We start from the raw sequence: 18,854 nt of genomic DNA on the forward strand, positions 1-18,854 counted from the left end.
CAAGAAGGAAAGAAAATGTTTTTCGAAAAAGGCAACATTAGGACTGCAAGTAAAGTATATGCGGCTGCTGCTACATACGACCCCGACATAATTCATATTATTTATCTAAAAGAAAGCTTGATTTTATCATTTTCCCAAATTTAACAGGTTAGTCCATAAAACTGTTCCAGAATGCAAAAAATGAAGTGCTAAATTTCAAAATTTCCAGGGTGTGTGTGTGGGGGGGGGGGGGGGGGGGGGGGGGGGGGGCAGGGGATCGGACCCCCTCTGAGAAAATTGGCTGTGTCCGTGCATGGTCACTATACCTGTCCAGTACTGGACATTATGGTAAACGCTTCTTTCCTGCACAAATGACAATTTCGCAACTTCTGTCCGGTTTGTACAAATTTCTGGCCGCGATAAACCATTTGACTTGTTGCAAGCTTTGTAAAGCTAACCCTAAGAAATCACTCTCAGTAAGACTCCTCCACGTGCGAACTAACAATCATTAAACAGCAAAACATGAACTGTTTAACTAAAATTAACGGAAACGTACATAATTAATAAGCAACTCTACAAAACAATGAAGGAATAACATAGAAAGTACACAAAATGACAGAAAGAACTTATCGAATTGTCATTTTCCCAGGATTAACTAGAAAAAAAGTCAGTATAAACTTAATTTCAAGCAGCATTTTATTGTAGCTATTATTTGTAAAACATTATCCACACATTATATGCATTTCAACCTGTTGGATGATAAGAAAGGTTGTAAATGACATACATATATTTTTCAATTAGATATATCATTTATTTCCTTTTGATAGAAACAAGTAAACCGCTAAAATATGAAAATAGAAATATAGCTGACGACAATGTATATATTACGTGTGACACACATAAACTAGAGCTATCACTAAATATGATCAATACTGCCCTGCCTGATTTGCGCTTTGTAAATACTTTTTCCACGTCCAATGGCCATTTACTCTGCCATGCCTCAAAGACTCTTTAACAAATATACATTTTTTTGGGAGGAGGTATTGATGCAATCGTTAAAAGGTTGATAACGGTGTATATGTATTTTCACATCTACATTGCCATGTTAAGGACAAGCGACATAAATATAATCACTTTTGCATTTCCGTTCATTTTTGAAATCCCGAATAATAGAATAACACAGACTGGATTCAGTGAGAACGTATATAGCTTTAGATGCCTTAATCACGTATGTGTCTCGCATGATATATAAGCGGTCACCAACATATATCATCGAAAACACTTTTTGTAACACATTATAATGAAAAAGCTAAGATTCTAACATTAGCAGTACGTGATTATTGATTGTTTTACATTTGGACAATGCTATAACTTAATAATTCCAAAGGATAAAACTATAACTCCTACAAACGGAATCATAGATAAGAAATGCAGTCAGTTTTATTTCCTTTACCATTTACATATTGTTCATATTGTAGTATGTGCTTGAGTCGGAAATCTCGGACATTTCCTTCACACATTTGTAGCAGAACCGGTAATGTTCCTGAAATGAATATAAACATTTTTTTTTTGCAGCTAAGTCGTATAAACTGCACACAAATGATTGTATGCTTAAATGTTAAAGTTTGATTCACACATTCCGTATTTCTGACAATTTTTTTTATTACTTAACGAACATGCATGTTATACTTCATTTTAAATACCTTAACATAAAGTATTTTGAACTTTTTGACATGGTTTTTTATAAAGTAAGTATGGATTGATCCTTCGTTCATCTTTTTTTTTGTAACTGTTAACAATCTTGAATCAAACGGGTTTAAAATGTTGTTATATTTGGTCAATGTGTTGTTGAAATCATATAACAATATTTTTGAAGTAAAATCTAGAATTTGTCGAAGTTTTCAGGTGGACTGCAATTAGAACAAAACCATTTTCGAAATAAAATACAATCTCTGGATAGCTCTAGAGTGATTTCGATATTTAGCTCTTGAAAAAAAAAAGACAAGAAACTCCATCATTTCAGGACTGGTGAATCAAACAGCAGATACTGACTTTTGGCAAGACAAATGCCTTACATAGGCAATGCGTTCTTACGTATAACATAGACATAAAACAACTAATAATATCACATTATATCCTTTCTTAATAATAATTCTATTCTGGGATTACACGTGTTAGTATCAATGTCATAAGGCTATAATGAGACATCAGTTTTAGGGGCACACTTAATCTTATTTAATACCCAAATATGTCATTGCCATATTCATTAAATTACATGAAGATACTTTTGTCTAACATAATAAACATAATATATATATAATTACATAACTTCATATATAAATCGACGTTCCATGATAGTTTGTGCTACATAACTAGTCTATATTCAACGCATGTATACTAGCAGAATAAGTCAAACATTGAAAAAGGAAAGCTGTGAATATATTTCTTTAAATGAAGTTATAAAACATTTCACACCGCGGGCAATAAATCTGACAACTGACTGGCATGCGAGCAAGTGTTTAATATGCGACTAAAGCCCCTTCTATGTACATGCGCAATTTCCTAATTTGATTCGAGTGGATCAGAACGTTCACTTTTTTAGCCCAAATGTTCAAATTAGAAACTAACATGATACAAAATTATTTACTTACTATGTCATGAAAAGCTGACCGCCTCCTAATGCGAACTTGACATATTGTATTAAGTACACTGAGTTCTTTTTCAAAGTGAAGCTTCTCCGAAAGCAAAGAAACAACACAGAAAAGACCACTTCTTTCGGCTCCAGTTCTAAGAAATAAATATACGTGAATATATGTCGTGTATGACTCTAAACTTAACATGCATATTCAATTTTAGTGTAATGCACAACCATTCATGTAAATAACAAGAAATACAGCTTAAACATTAATGGCATGTAATACTTACAAGCAATGAACTACGATTGGCTGTTCCGATTTCTGAGCCTTTCTCTCATTTTTAACGTCCTTAACCATCTTTAAGAAAGGTTCAACTCTTGAAGGGGCACTTTCGGAGTTATTCCAACCTCTGAACTGGTAATGTTTGATTTTCAATTCTTCTGATGATTGCTAGGAAAATATGCATATTTAATAAGACGAGAATGCAAAACCTAACCATGAAGTAATGTGTTTCTAGAAAACTGTACATATATTAAAACACCTTAATTGAGAATTTAAAATCCAGGTTGTTTTCACATGACCATAGGTTATAATCTTTTAGTATTATTTCATTAATCATATTATTATGAGTAACAAACATGTTTAACTTGTAATTTTTGTAGGAAAGTGTAAGGTTGTTCAATATACCGATCCACTGCGTAAAATCGTCAACTCTCGAACAACTATATCTTCCGTTGAGTTACATGTCTTGCATGTCACTTGAAAATGCCCAACTTTGGACGCTTTATTGGCATGTGGAAGATAGTACCCGACCGTCTGAAAAAAAAGGAGAGAAAATAATCAACTGTGCCATTATTTTAATTTGATTTTTTATTTTATTTTAATTTAATTTATTTTTGCCTTACATTTACAAGTTATCTAAACACTAGATGTGTGTTTTAAAAACACATGTCGTCTTCCCATGCATTAAAACAGGATTATGTCAGGAAATAGAATGTGGAAGTAAGTGTAAAAAATATACAGGGAAAGTAACATTGAAAATTGTGAATATAGCTGTATAGACTTTATGTAAGGAAGTCAAAGGATGAAAAATTATTCAACCCCAAATCCCGTAATATACGTAACACTAGGTTAAGTACAAACCAGGCACTTGAAGAAAGACCACCAATAATGTATGTAATCCAGACAAATTTTATTCAAAAATATATATCTAAGAGGTCATTTCTTCACACTAGATATTTTAAGCAAATCATATTGACGAAATCCCACCAATAATAAAGAAAAAGTGGACCGAAAAACACATTAATAAAAGAGCTCCACGACTGATATTCAAAGATGGACACGCCGATGATTTGCACAGTTAGACTTGATACCAACCATCGAAGATGAAGTCCGGTCAATCTGAATGCAAACGAATAGGCTAGCGGGTGGACAGACGACAAAGTAATACATATTTTTGAATATCTCCCGCGGAACTTATTCATAAAGTGATAAACTTGAATCTTCTCAAACGACACTACAATCTGATGAATGTAATTATTATAACACAAGTCTTTCTGATGAATAAGAGCTTTTTGCCAGGTACTAAGATTTCTTGTACAACCTGGATTTTGACAAACTTAATTAGTGTTTTAAATTGACTTCGAAACATCAATATAATTATGTATATGTGTTAGTTGGTATGTTAACAAACAATATCTAGTTAGGAAAACATTTAAATTTCACAAAAAGTAAAGGAAAAGTAGTCTGAATAAATTTTATTGATAAAGGGGCGATACTCCACAACAGATATTCCAGATAAGATGTGCCGATGATATGCACAACTGGACTTGTTACCAAACATTGAAATTCAGGCAAGGGTGTTAGAACGACGGAAAGATCAATATGTCTCCCGTGAAAGTTATTTATATAATAATCAACCTACACCATCTTAAAAGACACCTAAAGAAATTTGATGAGAAATGTGTCAGAAACCAAACTAAATACTTAGTATTCAATTAGATCTATTAGATAAAACAACTTTTTTCTGATGAATAAAAGTCTTTTCAGGATCTTTTTACATAACCTGTACTTTGACCAACTTATTAACTGTTTTCAGTTGACTTCGAAACTTCAATACATGTATTTTTGTTAGTTTGTATTCAGTTTCGAAAACAGAACACACCTATTTTGAAAAGTCTACATAGTAATTTACATTACTGACCAAACATTTTACCATTGCAAATACTCGAAGAATATCTTTGTTGATTGTTTTTCTACCTGGGTTTTAAAATATCATATTTTCTAAAACGACCCGATTTGTTTTCCCATTAAACAAAGAATACTAAATTGTAACATTAACAATACATCATCTTAAAAGACTATACAATTTGATTAGAAATGTGTCAGAAACTTAACTGAACATTTAATTATTACAACACAACTATTTCTGATTAATAAGAATCTTTTTGACAGGATTGTTTTTTTTATATAACCTGGACTTTGACCAACTTATCTACTGTTTTCTGTTGACTTCGAAACTTTATTTGTATATTTGTTAGTTTGTATTTAGTTTGGAAAACAGAACAATTACCTATCTTGAAAAGTCTACATAGTAATACATTATTGACCAAACACTTTACTATTGCAAATACTCGGAGAGCATCTTTGTTGATTTTTTTACCTGGCTTTTACCCATATTGAAATTCAAGATAAATAATTTTGATTTCTTAAAATGAAAATATCATATTTTCTAAAACGACTCGATTCACCCCCCCCCCCACCCCGCGCCCCAAACCCCATTAAACAAAGAATACATAAAGTGTGACATTATTATGTTACAAAATGACTGTATTTACGTCACAATTATTACGTCAAAACACCTAACGTCATAGCGGCGCGCTGGGAAAGAAAACCACTCAAAACAGGCTAATGACCTGTGAATGTCGACAAGGATTTACATAGTTTATGTGTGGTAATAATCAGTTGACTATAGCAGATAGGATAGATACACTTATTTAGGAGTGGTACTGCATGAAAACCTTGATTCAAATGTAACGGTGAAATTAGTTGCTCAGAGTGCTAGTCGTGCGTTGGGTCTATTAAGGATGACTACCCGTAATAGGCCTCAATTTCACCAAAAGCATACATACAACTTGATAATGTAAGCTTTGAAAATGTCAAACGATAGAAATAAGGTGCATATTGACAAGTTACATAGTGACAGAAGTTCTCAAAAAAATTCTTTTAGATTACCTCAACTGATAATTTTGGTTTTTCATGAGTTATCTCCCCTGAAAACTAGAAAAAACATAATTTTCTCCTTTTCCCTACGGGGAATTTTAGATTTCTGTTTGATATTTGTATCAGAATCATATAATGCAGCTTGATAAATTTCAAAAAAATCTTTCGGTGAAACGTTTATAATTTTGAATGTCTTTAAAGTGATCAAATTTCATTTAAATATTACCATCCAGTTACAAGATATGGAATCTGGCTATTACACCATGTTATCCTTAATTGTCAAATGCAAAAATATTGGGGGTGTACCGTATGATGTTTTTATTAAGTTATACGATTCCGTTGTGTGGCCAGTCATCAATTACATACTTCGTTATGGGGTTTTAAGTCCTTTTCGTGTATTGATGCTGTACATAACAGAGCGCAACGGTTCTTCCTAGGCGCCTGAAGATATACTCCTAATGACGGGGTTCGGGGGAATAGGGATGGAAGCCTCCAATGGTACGGCAATGGAAAAGTATATTCTTATACTGGTCACGTCTCGGATCTTTTGGTAGAGTACGATTCAACAAGCGAATAGCATTGTGGGCATATAGTAAAGCATGTAAAATGCGTTTTGTATCATTAAAGAATTTCTCAAAGACAACACTTTGCAAGTATATGCACACATAGATCATTTACTACCAAATTCTTTTATTAATGATGGTGAAACGGTATTATTTAATGATTATATTAACAAGTGGCAGAGGTTGTAATAATAAATAAAAAAAATATTTAAAATACTATTATTATGTTATGTACATTTTTTAATATCTAGTTTATTTTTAATAAGATGCCTATGGATTAGCAGTAGTTTAGCTAGGTCGGTTATATTGTTTTATAGTTTTTGTAAAAGCATTGTTGTGCAATAATCCCTTATAGTTCCAACATGGACCCGGGTAGTACATTCGCAAATGTAAATATATATAGATGTTTATTTGTGGTATGTATATCGATGAGAATAAAGATGCTTGATATAAGAATCGAGATAATATATGTCAAACTGTTATCTTTGTCTTGAATAAACGCGCAGTCTTGTCAGGCTCCACGCTGTTTGCTTTTAAAGCCTATTGGAATTGGAGAAACAAATATTATTATAATGTTATGTTCTTTTTTTAATATCTATTTTATTTTTAATAAGATACCTATGGATTAGCAGTAGTTTAACTAGTTCAGTTATATCGTTATACAGTTTTTGTAAAAGAATTGATGTAGATATGATTGTGCAATAATCCAACATGGAACGACGTATTACATTTGTAATTGTAAATATATATAGATGTTTATTTGTTGTATGTATTACGATGAGAATAAAGATGCTTGATATAAGAATCGAGATAATGTATTTCAAATTGTTATATTTGTCTTGAATAAATGCATTATATATGCAAATATAGACCATTTACTACCAAATTCGTTTATCAATGATGGTGAAACGGTATTATTTAATGATTATATTAAAAAGTGGTCAGCTAGAAACAATGCTGTGGTAGGTAATTCTGGCAGAGGTTGTAATAAGCTTCGGTTTTATAAATTATTTAAACATGAGTTTATTCCTAAGCGGTACTGCAAATTGATAATGCCTCCTAGACATTGTGCAGCTTTTAGTAAATTTCGATGCGGTGTAGCACCAATTAGAATTGAAACCGATCGTTATGAAGGCATTGAACTTAAAAGAAGGACACGTCCTTTTGCAGTGCCGTTGAGGATGATATTCACGTGATATTGAATTGTCCAGTATATAATGATATTAGGCAGTCGCTGTTTCAAAAGACAATCGCTTGTAGAAACAATTTTCGTTCTATGTCTGAAACGGATAAATGTATATTCTAGTTTTCTGACCCAAATATAATCAGGACTAGCGCCAAAACCTGCTTTTTAATTCTCAAAAGACGCCAATTTTAAACATGTAAATAGTGATATTTATGCTGTGAATAAGGTAGCGTTTTGTGTGTTTTTTTTTTATCTGTGTTCAAATATTTTTGTCCACTGAAAAAGTTTTACTAATCAATGCAAGGCTGATCTTATCTACAGGTTTCCGGTCACCTACAGCCATTTTTAAAAAAAAAAAATTTAAAGTGTGTAAAATAGTAAAAATATATTTTCAAATATTATTATTATGTTATGTACCTTTTAAATATCTAGTTTATTTTTAATAAGATACCTATGGAATAGCAGTAGTTTAACTAGTTCGGTTATATTGTTTTATAGTTTTTGTAAAATAATTGATATGATTGTGCAATAATCCCTTATAGTTCCAACATGGAACGGCGTATTACATTTGTAATTGTAAATATATATAGATGTTAATTTGTTTTATGTATTACGATGAGAATAAAGATACTTGATATAAGAATCGAGATTATATATTTCAAACTGTTTTATGTGTCTTGAATAAATGCATTGTTGATTTTCAGATGTGTATTGTTCATTGTTCCTCCTCATCTGAACTCTAAAGTGTGATATTATTAAAGTACAAAATCATTGTTCTGGATACATTATTTCTTAAACATTGCACTGTTCCTCCTCATCTGAACTCGAGCGATATCATTAAAGTACAAAATCACTGTTCTGAATATATTATTTCTTAAACATTGTACGTTTGGACGCATATAACAGATAAATTATAGCGGGGAAAATGAAATTATATAAATAATTAGACATAGAGGACAAAATTCATCAATTGAGCTTACTTTATCCTTTATATTTTCCTCATCAAGGCATACAATACATGGGCATTTTTCTTGATACAACATGGCTACGAAATCTTCCACTGTATTCTGTAAAGGCGTTTGTGCCAGAATAAATTTGTTGGACTTTTCGTATCCCTGAAATTTAAATTAAATATTGACAACGACAGTACTGTTTGTATAGTCGACATATGCCTTACTAACACTATAAACATGTATTTTCTTGACTTGTATCAGGAAATTATAATTGACTATAAGTCAGATATATTTATTACTAATGTGGAAAAGGTTGTTTTTCAAGAAAAAAAAAGCAACAACAAAACAATCCACCACCAACTGAAGTGTTATCTAAACCGGTTCTGTTTTCTTATTTGTTTCAACATCTACTGATAATTAATCAAAGGGTTCTTGTAGATGTGTTGTTAATATTATGCATTTCAATCAATATTCATATGTTGTAATCTCAACACACATATAATAAGTTGCCAATGACAAACTACCTATCTAGACTGGTCTCCGGCCTGTAATACCACTATAATGTATTTTCATTACTTGTATCAGAAAATGACAAGTGAGTAGAAGTCAGATATAATTGTTATTCAAGCAATGTGGATAAAGTTTTTTTTTCCAAAAGCAAACCAGCTCATGTTACATATGCAACCCTCTTGCAACAGCTTGTGCAAATTCTCTGAGCTTTAATTTATATAGGACAGATCTGAGAACAAGTGGTTAAGATTGCTGACAGGTCATTTGCCACTCACCACCGCTGAGGGTTGAAACCTACTCTGGCTGAGAAAAAATTCTTTTACATGTTTAGTTGGCTTGCAGAAGGAAGATAGTTCTCTCTAGCGCATTTCCGTGTAAAAATATCCGGATCACTTGCATATCTTCCTCCTCTATCAAAACTGGAAAGTCACCCTCTGACTTAAAATGTAGTTGACTTGACTAAAATCTATCTAAACAAACCTACATTAACATAGACTGCATTTATATAATCATGCCCTGCTAAGGTCAACGTCAATCGCACTCTATGGTCATCGCCTGAAAAATATGAAAGTTTTTATGTATATCTTCATTCCGTTTTGAAAGGTTTTGAAAGTATCTAAAGAGATCAGGATAAAATAACTGATGATATCTTGTTAGGTAAAACATTGTTATTTTTACTTCCGCATTTAAATTTCTTTGAAATTGAGTTGACGATAACCTTTAAAAGAATTTATTTTCAATGCACACTATTGAAAATAAATTCATGCATGGATACGGTGATACCCTGTATATACTTTATCTAATATACAATCTTGAGCAATTTAAGCTGTGTAAAATGCGATAGACGTTCAACAAGTATCAATAAAAACATTTGAAAGATTTGAACATAATTATTCTTCATGAGAACAGTATTAGTGATTTATCAGATCATGTTTAACCCTTACACTGCTAAATTTCTAAAATGGACTGGTCCATCATTTATTTTTGGCAATACCATTTATTATTCAAAGGGATGTTATGAGTTTCTTCTCACAGATTGCATAATGAAGCTGGTAGATGGACTAAGCCAAATAATACACCTCTAAATGAAAGAAAATGCTTTTCTTGTGATGTTTTAGAAGATGAATATCATTTTGTATTGGAATGTAAAGTATAAAATAATCTAAGGAAACTTTTTATTTCTATGTTTTACTGGAAAAGACCAAATATGCCAACATTTATTGAACTGTTAAATTCTGAAAATGTTTGCATAATACGAAAGTTAGGGAATTTTGTGAACAGAGCTTTAAGGAAAGAAAAGTTATACGCAGCTCCTGTCAATGAAAATAATGTTAACCCTTAGCTTGCTGGCGGCAAGTGATTCTGCCTTTGCGACCAGTGCAGACCAAGATCAGCCTGCACATCCGTGCAGTCTGATCATGGTCTGCACTGTTCGCTATTCTGTCAGTAAATTTTTAGTAAACACCCCTTCAAATGATAAATGGTACTGCCCAAACTGGAAGATGGACCAGTCCATTATAGAAATTTAGCATGGTAAGGGTTAATGGTTCTTAGTATTAGATATTCTCTTTTGTTACAGATGTATGTATTTCATTCTGCAGTCTGTATAGATAAATAAATGATTAAATTAATTTACTAATTGAACATAATGTGCTACATACGCCTGGACAATACTATACACTTAACTAATATTCTAACCTCTCATTTATAGTAATTTTAATTTGTATTTTCTTAAGGCAAACTGCCATAAGAATCCTAGTTTAATTCTTTTTTGCAGTGTATTTTGTTTAACGTTATAGTACCATAAAGCTATAATTTACTGTTTAATTGATTCTTGTGAGATCAACATTCATATTGTGTACATATGATGTGAATATGATTGAAGGTGCATATATATATTTATGTGTGTTTGTTTCAGCATACAGGATATAACATATCTATTGATCGAATGTTACTACATTTACCCACTTATTATAAAGCAATAACATAACATATTTATTAGTCAAATGCTACTACATGTATCCACTATTTACGGAACAATAATATATGTAAAATGACTAAATTCTGTAACATGTTTAGTATTCAAAATGTGATACGTTCTGTTAAGCACTTATTTATATTACTTTAATGAAATCATTATTTTGTATTAGCATGTATTCTTAAATGTTTGATATGTTTGTAAATGATATGCAATTTATTGTATACCTTCTCCGATAAACTATATCATTGTATGCATTTGTTCAACACTGTCCTGCCATGGACATGTCCTCATGGACCATTTGGCCTTATGGAATTTTGAAAAATAAAACTTGTAAAAATTATCATTTCAGTGAAAATTTCTTACAAGGAATGTCGGCTCCACTTCTGTTTCCCTTTCTGCTTTTATTGTTTGCAACTGACCTACGATCTTTGTCCACTAGTATTTGAATGTCCGTAAAAGTCTGAAATGTTACAAGTCCATTTATGACTTTGTGATACGCAAGTGTATTCTTAAATTAAACTGACTGAACTATGTGGTAAGAAAGACCAAAAAGTATAACAACACTGAATCCAAGTACGGATTTTTTACAGCTGCCACAAGGCACTAAAAGACTGCTATTGCGATAGTAACTAAAATCCGTACGAAGATCCTTTGGACGCATAGAACGCAACCAAGCAAAATAATAGCGGGCTTGGTTTGACCGACTCTGTTGATGATAAGTAATGAATCACGTTCCATAGCACTAGCTTAAGCGGAATTTTGATACAGTAAAATGATACCGAAGGACCAGAAAATATAACAAAACTTGGTCCATGTAAAAAAAAATATAAATTCATCTTCAAACATTGACAACTTCAAAACAATGAACTCCTTCAAGGAAATAATGATTAATTTAAAATGGTGTAAATCTGAAAAATGTTATAATGTAACATACCTGAAATTGTTAAACATTTAATTATTATGTAACATAACCGATGTTGTTCAACAGTGTGTTATTACGCAACCTATATGTTATTGCATACCAATTTGTATTATGTAACATTTCTGATTTTGTGAAACAGTATGTTATTTTATTACATACCTGAAAAAGATCTGTAAAAATATGGCTTGAACTATACAGGTAAATACGACCAGACAGAAAGCAAATTCCGTATTGTACTGTAAATTCTGTATTAGGCATATTGCCGGGCTATTTTCATTAATTAATATACATGTACATGACTTGCGCACACAAGAAAACCCCACTCACCTCTATTTTAACATCGATAAACCATGAATATTTCGTTCGATGTCCATCGGTAAAGAACAAAGCAATAAACAAAAAAGGTGGAGAAATATAATAAACAGATAATTAAAACAATATCTAGATCTGGCTCGCGTTGATTTTGCCAGGCTGCAAGCGCCGCTTGTAAATCCACTCGACCTGCATACAGTATCCCAGATGAAGCTGCAATTATACTAACCCTATTATGTGACAAACTTGATATTATTTAACAATATGTAACATATCAGATATTGTTCAACAATACGTTATTATATCACATACCTGGTATTGGTAAAAAAGTATGCAACATAGTATAGCTGATATCGTTAAACTATAAGCTATTATGTAGCATATATTATTTTGTTAAACAGTACGTTTTGTTTGTTATTATGTAACATACCTGATATTGTCGTAATATTTTTTCATCTGTCATGATATTCGGTATTGAAGTGAGCGAGAGCGGTTCAGCGTCACAGGCCAGAGCATACAGGACACAGGTGTGAAGAAATATATATTGGTCCTGTAAAACAGCGCTTGGTAATTTTTTTTGCAAACATTTAGGAATAATTTACCTTCAGCATTTACAGGTCATAACATACAAAACACAGCGGTGAAAAAATAAATTTTGTTTCTTAAATACAACTTGATACCACTTGATAAATACGAGTATCTTTGTAAAAATAGCGAAAAGATTTGTTTAAATATTTACCAATATAGTAGAGGAATTTACTTATTTTGTTATATAAATATACAGCCTTTAAAACATGATGTTATTTGCTTATAGTCACAGCATAATACAGAAAAACAGAAATTAAACACACCAAGTTTTGCACCATGTGAGCTCTTTGTCCACGAAGCGCCATCAAGCAGCCAAAAAAGTCGACATAATTATCATCCTTGCCTTCTTTTATGAGTATATCAAGGGCGATATAGGTTCCAGTTCGACCAATACCAGCACTGTGTTGAAGAAACAGTGAGTTAGCTTTAATCAAGGGCAAGTCTGTTTTCCAAACACAACTAACTGCATATGAATACTGTTTATCCTACTAGCGTCCGTCGTCCAATTATCAAAGCACTACGGTAGGGTGTTAGGATGGTATGATAGTAGGATTGAGATGGAAGTGTAGTAGAACTGCGATGGTAGAAAAGTAGAAAAACAAAAGAAAGAACGTAGAACAGAGATGGAAGGACGAAGGACGTAAGAATGAAATTTGCCATCCTGCTATCTTACCATCTCTATCCCACCATCTGACTGTCCCTAACCTACCATCCTAGTAACCTACCACCAATCTCAGTCGCATCTTCCTAATAACCTGTCATCCTACCATCTTACTATAGCCATCGTTTTATCCTATTATACTACTATCGTACCATCTTCTCATCCTTCCATGCTGCTTTAACAATTGGTAGATGGGTGATGATAAAATATGAACAAAACAGTATCCCTACAAATTGAATAATATAGCAAAAAACACTCAGTGAGAGCGACCGGATATAGTTATTTGACACGCATTAAAAGAAGATAACGAAGCCAGGTGGTAGGATGATAGAATAGTAACATGACAGGCTAACAGACAAGTAGGGTGGTAAGCCAGCGATATTAGGATTTCAGTATTTCATCGTATCCACAATCGCTATCCTAACAGCTTACTATCACCATTTTGCTATCCTGCCATTGTGCTTTGATAATTGAGCGATGGACAATAGTAGGATATGATAATGGTAATCCTAGTTTAATACTGAATGGTGTAGCGAAAAGTATAAACGGGCTTTTATTTTATTGATCTCTTAATTATACATAGGTTAAGTTTATCAATATTAATGTTACCAAATATAAGCACATACACACAAAGGCACACTTACAGTGTTTTAAGATGTTAGTAGTGTGTCCGTTTTAGAAATCTTTAAAATATTTAAGACATAAATATACACACCTGCAATGGACAACCATTGGACCAGCAGTTGTTGTTTGTGATTGTTCAACTTTGTCTCTGAACTCTAATAGAGTTGCGACACCATCAGGAACGGATTTGTCAGGCCATGCTGTGTAGTGATATTGTGTCACTTGTCTCGTCTCAGACTGATTTAGAAAGTAATTATTAGGACAATGACATAATCATCAAACGCATGGATGTTTTCGTTTATAAACTATTCGACTTAATGTAAATACGAATAAAAAGAAATTCATGAGAACCCATTATTATCACAGTATCTGAACATAATCGGAAAAACACAGTTGCATAAAATAACTTCATCTACTATCTACCGTCGTTGAAGGTTTGAAACAAAGACAAGAATAGCTTGGTGTTTAGTATTATTTCAAGTAAGAATGTCATATAACTGACTTAGAGAGGTCAGCGATTCTACAGAGATGCCCGCCCAAGCTCGAATAAATGCACGGACAACACAAAACCGTCGGCCTTCCTTCATCATCAAAGCTAAAAAGACCCATATAATCCAAGCATTGTATCCACTCATGTGTAAAAGCTACGTGATATTGTCTGTAAATAATGACTCTTAAGGGTAACACACACTTTTAATAATTTTATTAATTGAAAACTTTTATAAAAAAAACAACAGTTTAATACAACACATATTACCTTTGCATTTATGGTAAACTCTCTTACTGTGAATTCAGAAAACGTTCTCTCAGCTGCGCATGTAACTTTGTATTTACCATACTTCTTAGCTCCTTGTTCTGGCCAATATTGTTCACATTTCATTTTCTATAGGATAGAAATATGAGGATGTGATATCAAAAATGTTCATTGTAATTTAAGGTAATATTTACTGAAAATTACGTTTTTTCTACAATAAGTTTGGCCAAATGTATAACCAGTTTGATGTTCTAATATTTAACAGTGGTTGCTAAAGGTAGGTATAGGACCCGTAATGGCAATTTTATTGCATATGCTATTTCTGTATTCATCGGCCGTTAATGCATTGTTTCTAATAACAACCTGAGAATACCGAAATCGCACATAGAGCGTACGGGAATCGCCGATCTTCCTTAAAGAAGTTAAATAAAATGTTAATTTTTAATGAACGAAATATACACCGGATGTAGTATTTATACCATCGTTTATTATTGAGACCGGTCGAAAAAAAATCTTAATTACTTGATTGTGTATACTTTCATGCATCATGAAATTTTCTTTGCCTTTTTATTAGCAATTGTTAATATCATATATACCCAATTTAAAATGAAATAAAAGACCTTTAATTGTCGGAAAATTAATTATGTTAAAACGGCTAAGTAAGACAATTGACCCGTGATGAAAATCGGCAATATCTGTGCGGTAACGTATTCTCGGTATTCGATTTCGGCATACTTCGGCCATAATAAAAACTAATTTTACATTACAACCGGAGATAACCGGAGAATGCCGAAATCACATACGGAGAATACGTAAACGAACGGAAATTACCGATTGTCATTACAGTCAACTACCTTAATCTATGACGTTGTAACATTCTATGTGGTAAATGTTAGGAAATACTACCGGCACTCTGATTTTAAATGACAAACATATCGAAAAAATATTCAAGGTCAGTGCACAAACCTTAGACTCTTCCAAGTTCGTCAAAATGATTATTTTATCTGTTCTTTCTTGCCAAATCATTTCCCAAAAGTCTTGAAAATCGTTCATTGTGCTCTTAGTTGGTCCTATGCAATATACATAAGATTACATTAAAGACATTGATAAGACCTACATTATATTAACGCCCCCGACTTTACAGCTTAAGGTAGACAGAGTGTTTCACACAGTGTTAAATATTAAATATTTATAATTGAAATCCAATACCCTTTAGATGATTGTGTTGTATTATTGTTAAACTAAGCAAATGATGGCCTTCAATACTCTAAACACGAGAATAACTTCAGCAAAATTTCAATAGACTGTATAAATGCATTTAAAGTTTATCTTAAACTGTAATTATTTATAACCGAGGACATAAATAATGGAGGACGAAACGAAACTTCCTGGTCCCTCAGCTACATAATGTATTATGTTGCAGCAGCTTATTTTCTCATTGAAAGTAAATGTTAACACCTTGCGTGAAATGATCAGTGGGGAAGATATTATATCTTTTTAAATACACAACATGAGAAAGTTATAAATCATTTTGTAACACGATCATCGTCTGCTTCAAATGTATAGTCGCTGTTTGCTTTAGCGACGAAAATCACGTTTAAGTCATAATGGATAAATATATATATATTTTTTTTAAAATAAGTTTATCATCAAGTTATAGCGTACATGTAAACTACGCCTAAATAGTAAGTTTAACTAAGAGCGTACGATTGCGCTAAAGTTAATATTATGTTGTATAAAACATATACCATTATCTGACAGGACTGATTGTAAAATATATGAATCATAAAACATTATCCTACAGAATTCTGAAGTGTAAAAAACATACCTAGGGAAGCAATATAAGCTGGAGACGCCTTGTGACCCTAAAGAACAAAAAAATGTTTTACTAAAATGCATGTAAAAGTTGGCAATAGAATCTTACAAATCAGTTATTAGTAATGGAATGATATTTAAAAGAACTCCAAGAAGAAGAAACGAGCTTTCAACTTAATTATGATTTAAAAAAAACCCACCAAGCTGGTAATTTGTTATACTTACGTCTATATAATTAGCATTGATATAGTTTTTACTTTGTAGGACAACTCGTGTCGCATCATCTACAATGCATATAATTACTTGATTACATTTGGTGAGAAAATTAATATTTTGCGCTTGATTGAGTAATGTGTTTCTTTTAAAGATTAAAATGAGTTACAATTTGAATAAAGTGGAAGTTCATGAACAAAAAAAAATTAAAATGATAGAAATTAAGATTAAAGGCAGTAAGAAATCAGATAATTTCTCATTCGTATCAGCTTCTTTCAGTTGTAAGTTATGCTAGTATAAATAGTTCTATTTGCACAAACAATTCGATCGACAAAAGCAGTGTAACGTGATAAAGATATTTGGGAAAACTTACATGCATATATTCCGTTATACCTATTTTTTGCGCGGTTGTTTCGTTTGAGAGCTACATCGCACGTTCTTGTTAGACCTTTAGGTAATTTCTAAAAATAAAACAAATAATTTTATAACACGTAAATTCCGCTTATCCCATTGGTCAATAATTGACCACTTAAAGGTCCATAGAAAGTGATATTATTGTAAACAAACCTGAACGAGCAGTTTTCCTTCAAAACAAACTCACTCGATATATCTGGCAGGTACCATCCAGTCATATCTGGGTTTTTAACCCTTAGTCCAATCAGCAGACTCGTTACATATCGTTAAAATGTGTAGCATTTCTTCTTATGGACACTCTTACACATATTAACAACTCTGCTTTGACTGGAAGTGTAGTGATAAAATGTAACACTTACTGTATGATAATGTCGGTGAATATTCAAGTCTATGGACCTGGCCAAGGTGATATTCATTGAGACAGGCCTCAGTGAATATCATTTTGACCAGGTCCATTACCTTGGACAGTCGTCTCATCATCATGCAATAACAATTTAATATGTTCTCCTAAGTCTGGACCGTATTTAGTACTAGTAATTGATAATTAAAACCAGTTGTAACGTTACCTCAAATTCCTTTTCATAATCATTTTTCTTCTTGATGTATTCTAGAAGATCTGAAACCTTTATGCGACTACGAATCAAACTTGCGGTATTGTAGTATAAATCTGTGCTGGGTGGCTTTACTTCTGGAATTGATTTAGAACAGGTATTAATGTAGACTGCAGTAACTATCTGATCTTACAAATCCAGACAGCTTTTAGGGGTATTGAAGGTACTTTTGAATCAACAATATCATTGTTGTGGAAAAATATGTATTTTTTCCTGTGTAAAATTCTTGCGTTTGAAAGATTTAAATTTTTCACAAAAATGTTGCTTTTATATTAACTAAAATGAAAGGTTTATCATAATCCATCCATAAATAAATCCAAAATTCTAATTAAAAGAAAATGATGTCCAAAATGGCTAAAATTTACATAAATTTGAAATCAATCAAGATACTTTGAAAACTAAAAATGTCCTGTTATGAGCACTGGAGTCCTCTGGAACGATGTATAATACTAATAGTACTGTAGAAGAAATGAAAAAGCTTGGTTCAGAAAAAGCGGATAAAATATAACGACTGATGCAATGAGGTTACTCTGTATTACCCATATAGATGTAAGGAAATAAAATACCATGAATTTTTAATTATATATTCTATCAAGTATCAGAATGATACAAAGACTGAACATTAAAAATGACCAACTTTGAGTCTCACCTGTCTCTATAAACTTTGTAGGACCTTCTTCCAATTCTTCTAATTGTATTTTGTCCACATCGGTTTCAGTTTCCGTAACGGTTGCTTCATTTTCTTCTAGATCAATTGCAATGTTGTCGTACATTTTCTGCGGTTTACTTATTTCCATTTTGCTATGTTTCTGTCTAATACGAGATTTGTCAGGCTGCGCATATATGTAGTCTTCTTTTTCTTGTATTTGTCCAGGATTCACATGGTGTGCTTCTTTGTTCTCTAACAAAG

General features: G+C 32.2%; 2 protein-coding genes across 2 annotated transcripts in view; both read right to left on the reverse strand.

Annotated features, from left to right (window-relative positions):
- Positions 1-18,854, reverse strand: part of LOC128546241 (receptor-type tyrosine-protein phosphatase kappa-like) — a 185,572-nt gene that overhangs the window by 992 nt on the left and 165,726 nt on the right. The window lies entirely within an intron of this gene.
- LOC123538960 (receptor-type tyrosine-protein phosphatase kappa-like) lies at positions 233-18,826 on the reverse strand. Its single transcript, XM_053530459.1, has 17 exons — positions 18,594-18,826; positions 17,900-18,021; positions 17,293-17,380; positions 16,932-16,990; positions 16,720-16,756; positions 15,858-15,961; positions 14,895-15,020; positions 14,229-14,374; positions 13,116-13,251; positions 12,695-12,814; positions 11,394-11,490; positions 9,534-9,604; positions 8,567-8,701; positions 3,303-3,431; positions 2,905-3,065; positions 2,631-2,766; positions 233-1,522 (listed from the first exon to the last, which is right to left on the reverse strand). The coding sequence occupies exons 1-17, from the start codon at positions 18,739-18,741 to the stop codon at positions 1,436-1,438; spliced, it is 1,902 nt and encodes a 633-aa protein (XP_053386434.1). The 5' UTR covers positions 18,742-18,826; the 3' UTR covers positions 233-1,435.

This window comes from Mercenaria mercenaria, chromosome 18, assembly GCF_021730395.1.
Source record: "Mercenaria mercenaria strain notata chromosome 18, MADL_Memer_1, whole genome shotgun sequence".
Classification (NCBI taxonomy): Eukaryota; Metazoa; Mollusca; class Bivalvia; order Venerida; family Veneridae; genus Mercenaria; species Mercenaria mercenaria.

What these genes read in the sequence shown, in the direction of transcription:
- LOC123538960 (XM_053530459.1), bottom strand. Translation starts at nt 18,741, where the DNA reads ATGGAAATAAGTAAACCGCAGAAAATGTACGACAACATTGCAATTGAT. An exon ending in CGATTTTACGCAGTGGATCG is followed by an intron (nt 3,066 to 3,302) that starts GTATATTGAACA and finishes ATATTTTCCTAG; the next exon opens with CAATCATCAGAAGAATTGAA. An exon ending in CCAATCGTAGTTCATTGCTT is followed by an intron (nt 2,767 to 2,904) that starts GTAAGTATTACA and finishes TTTATTTCTTAG; the next exon opens with AACTGGAGCCGAAAGAAGTG.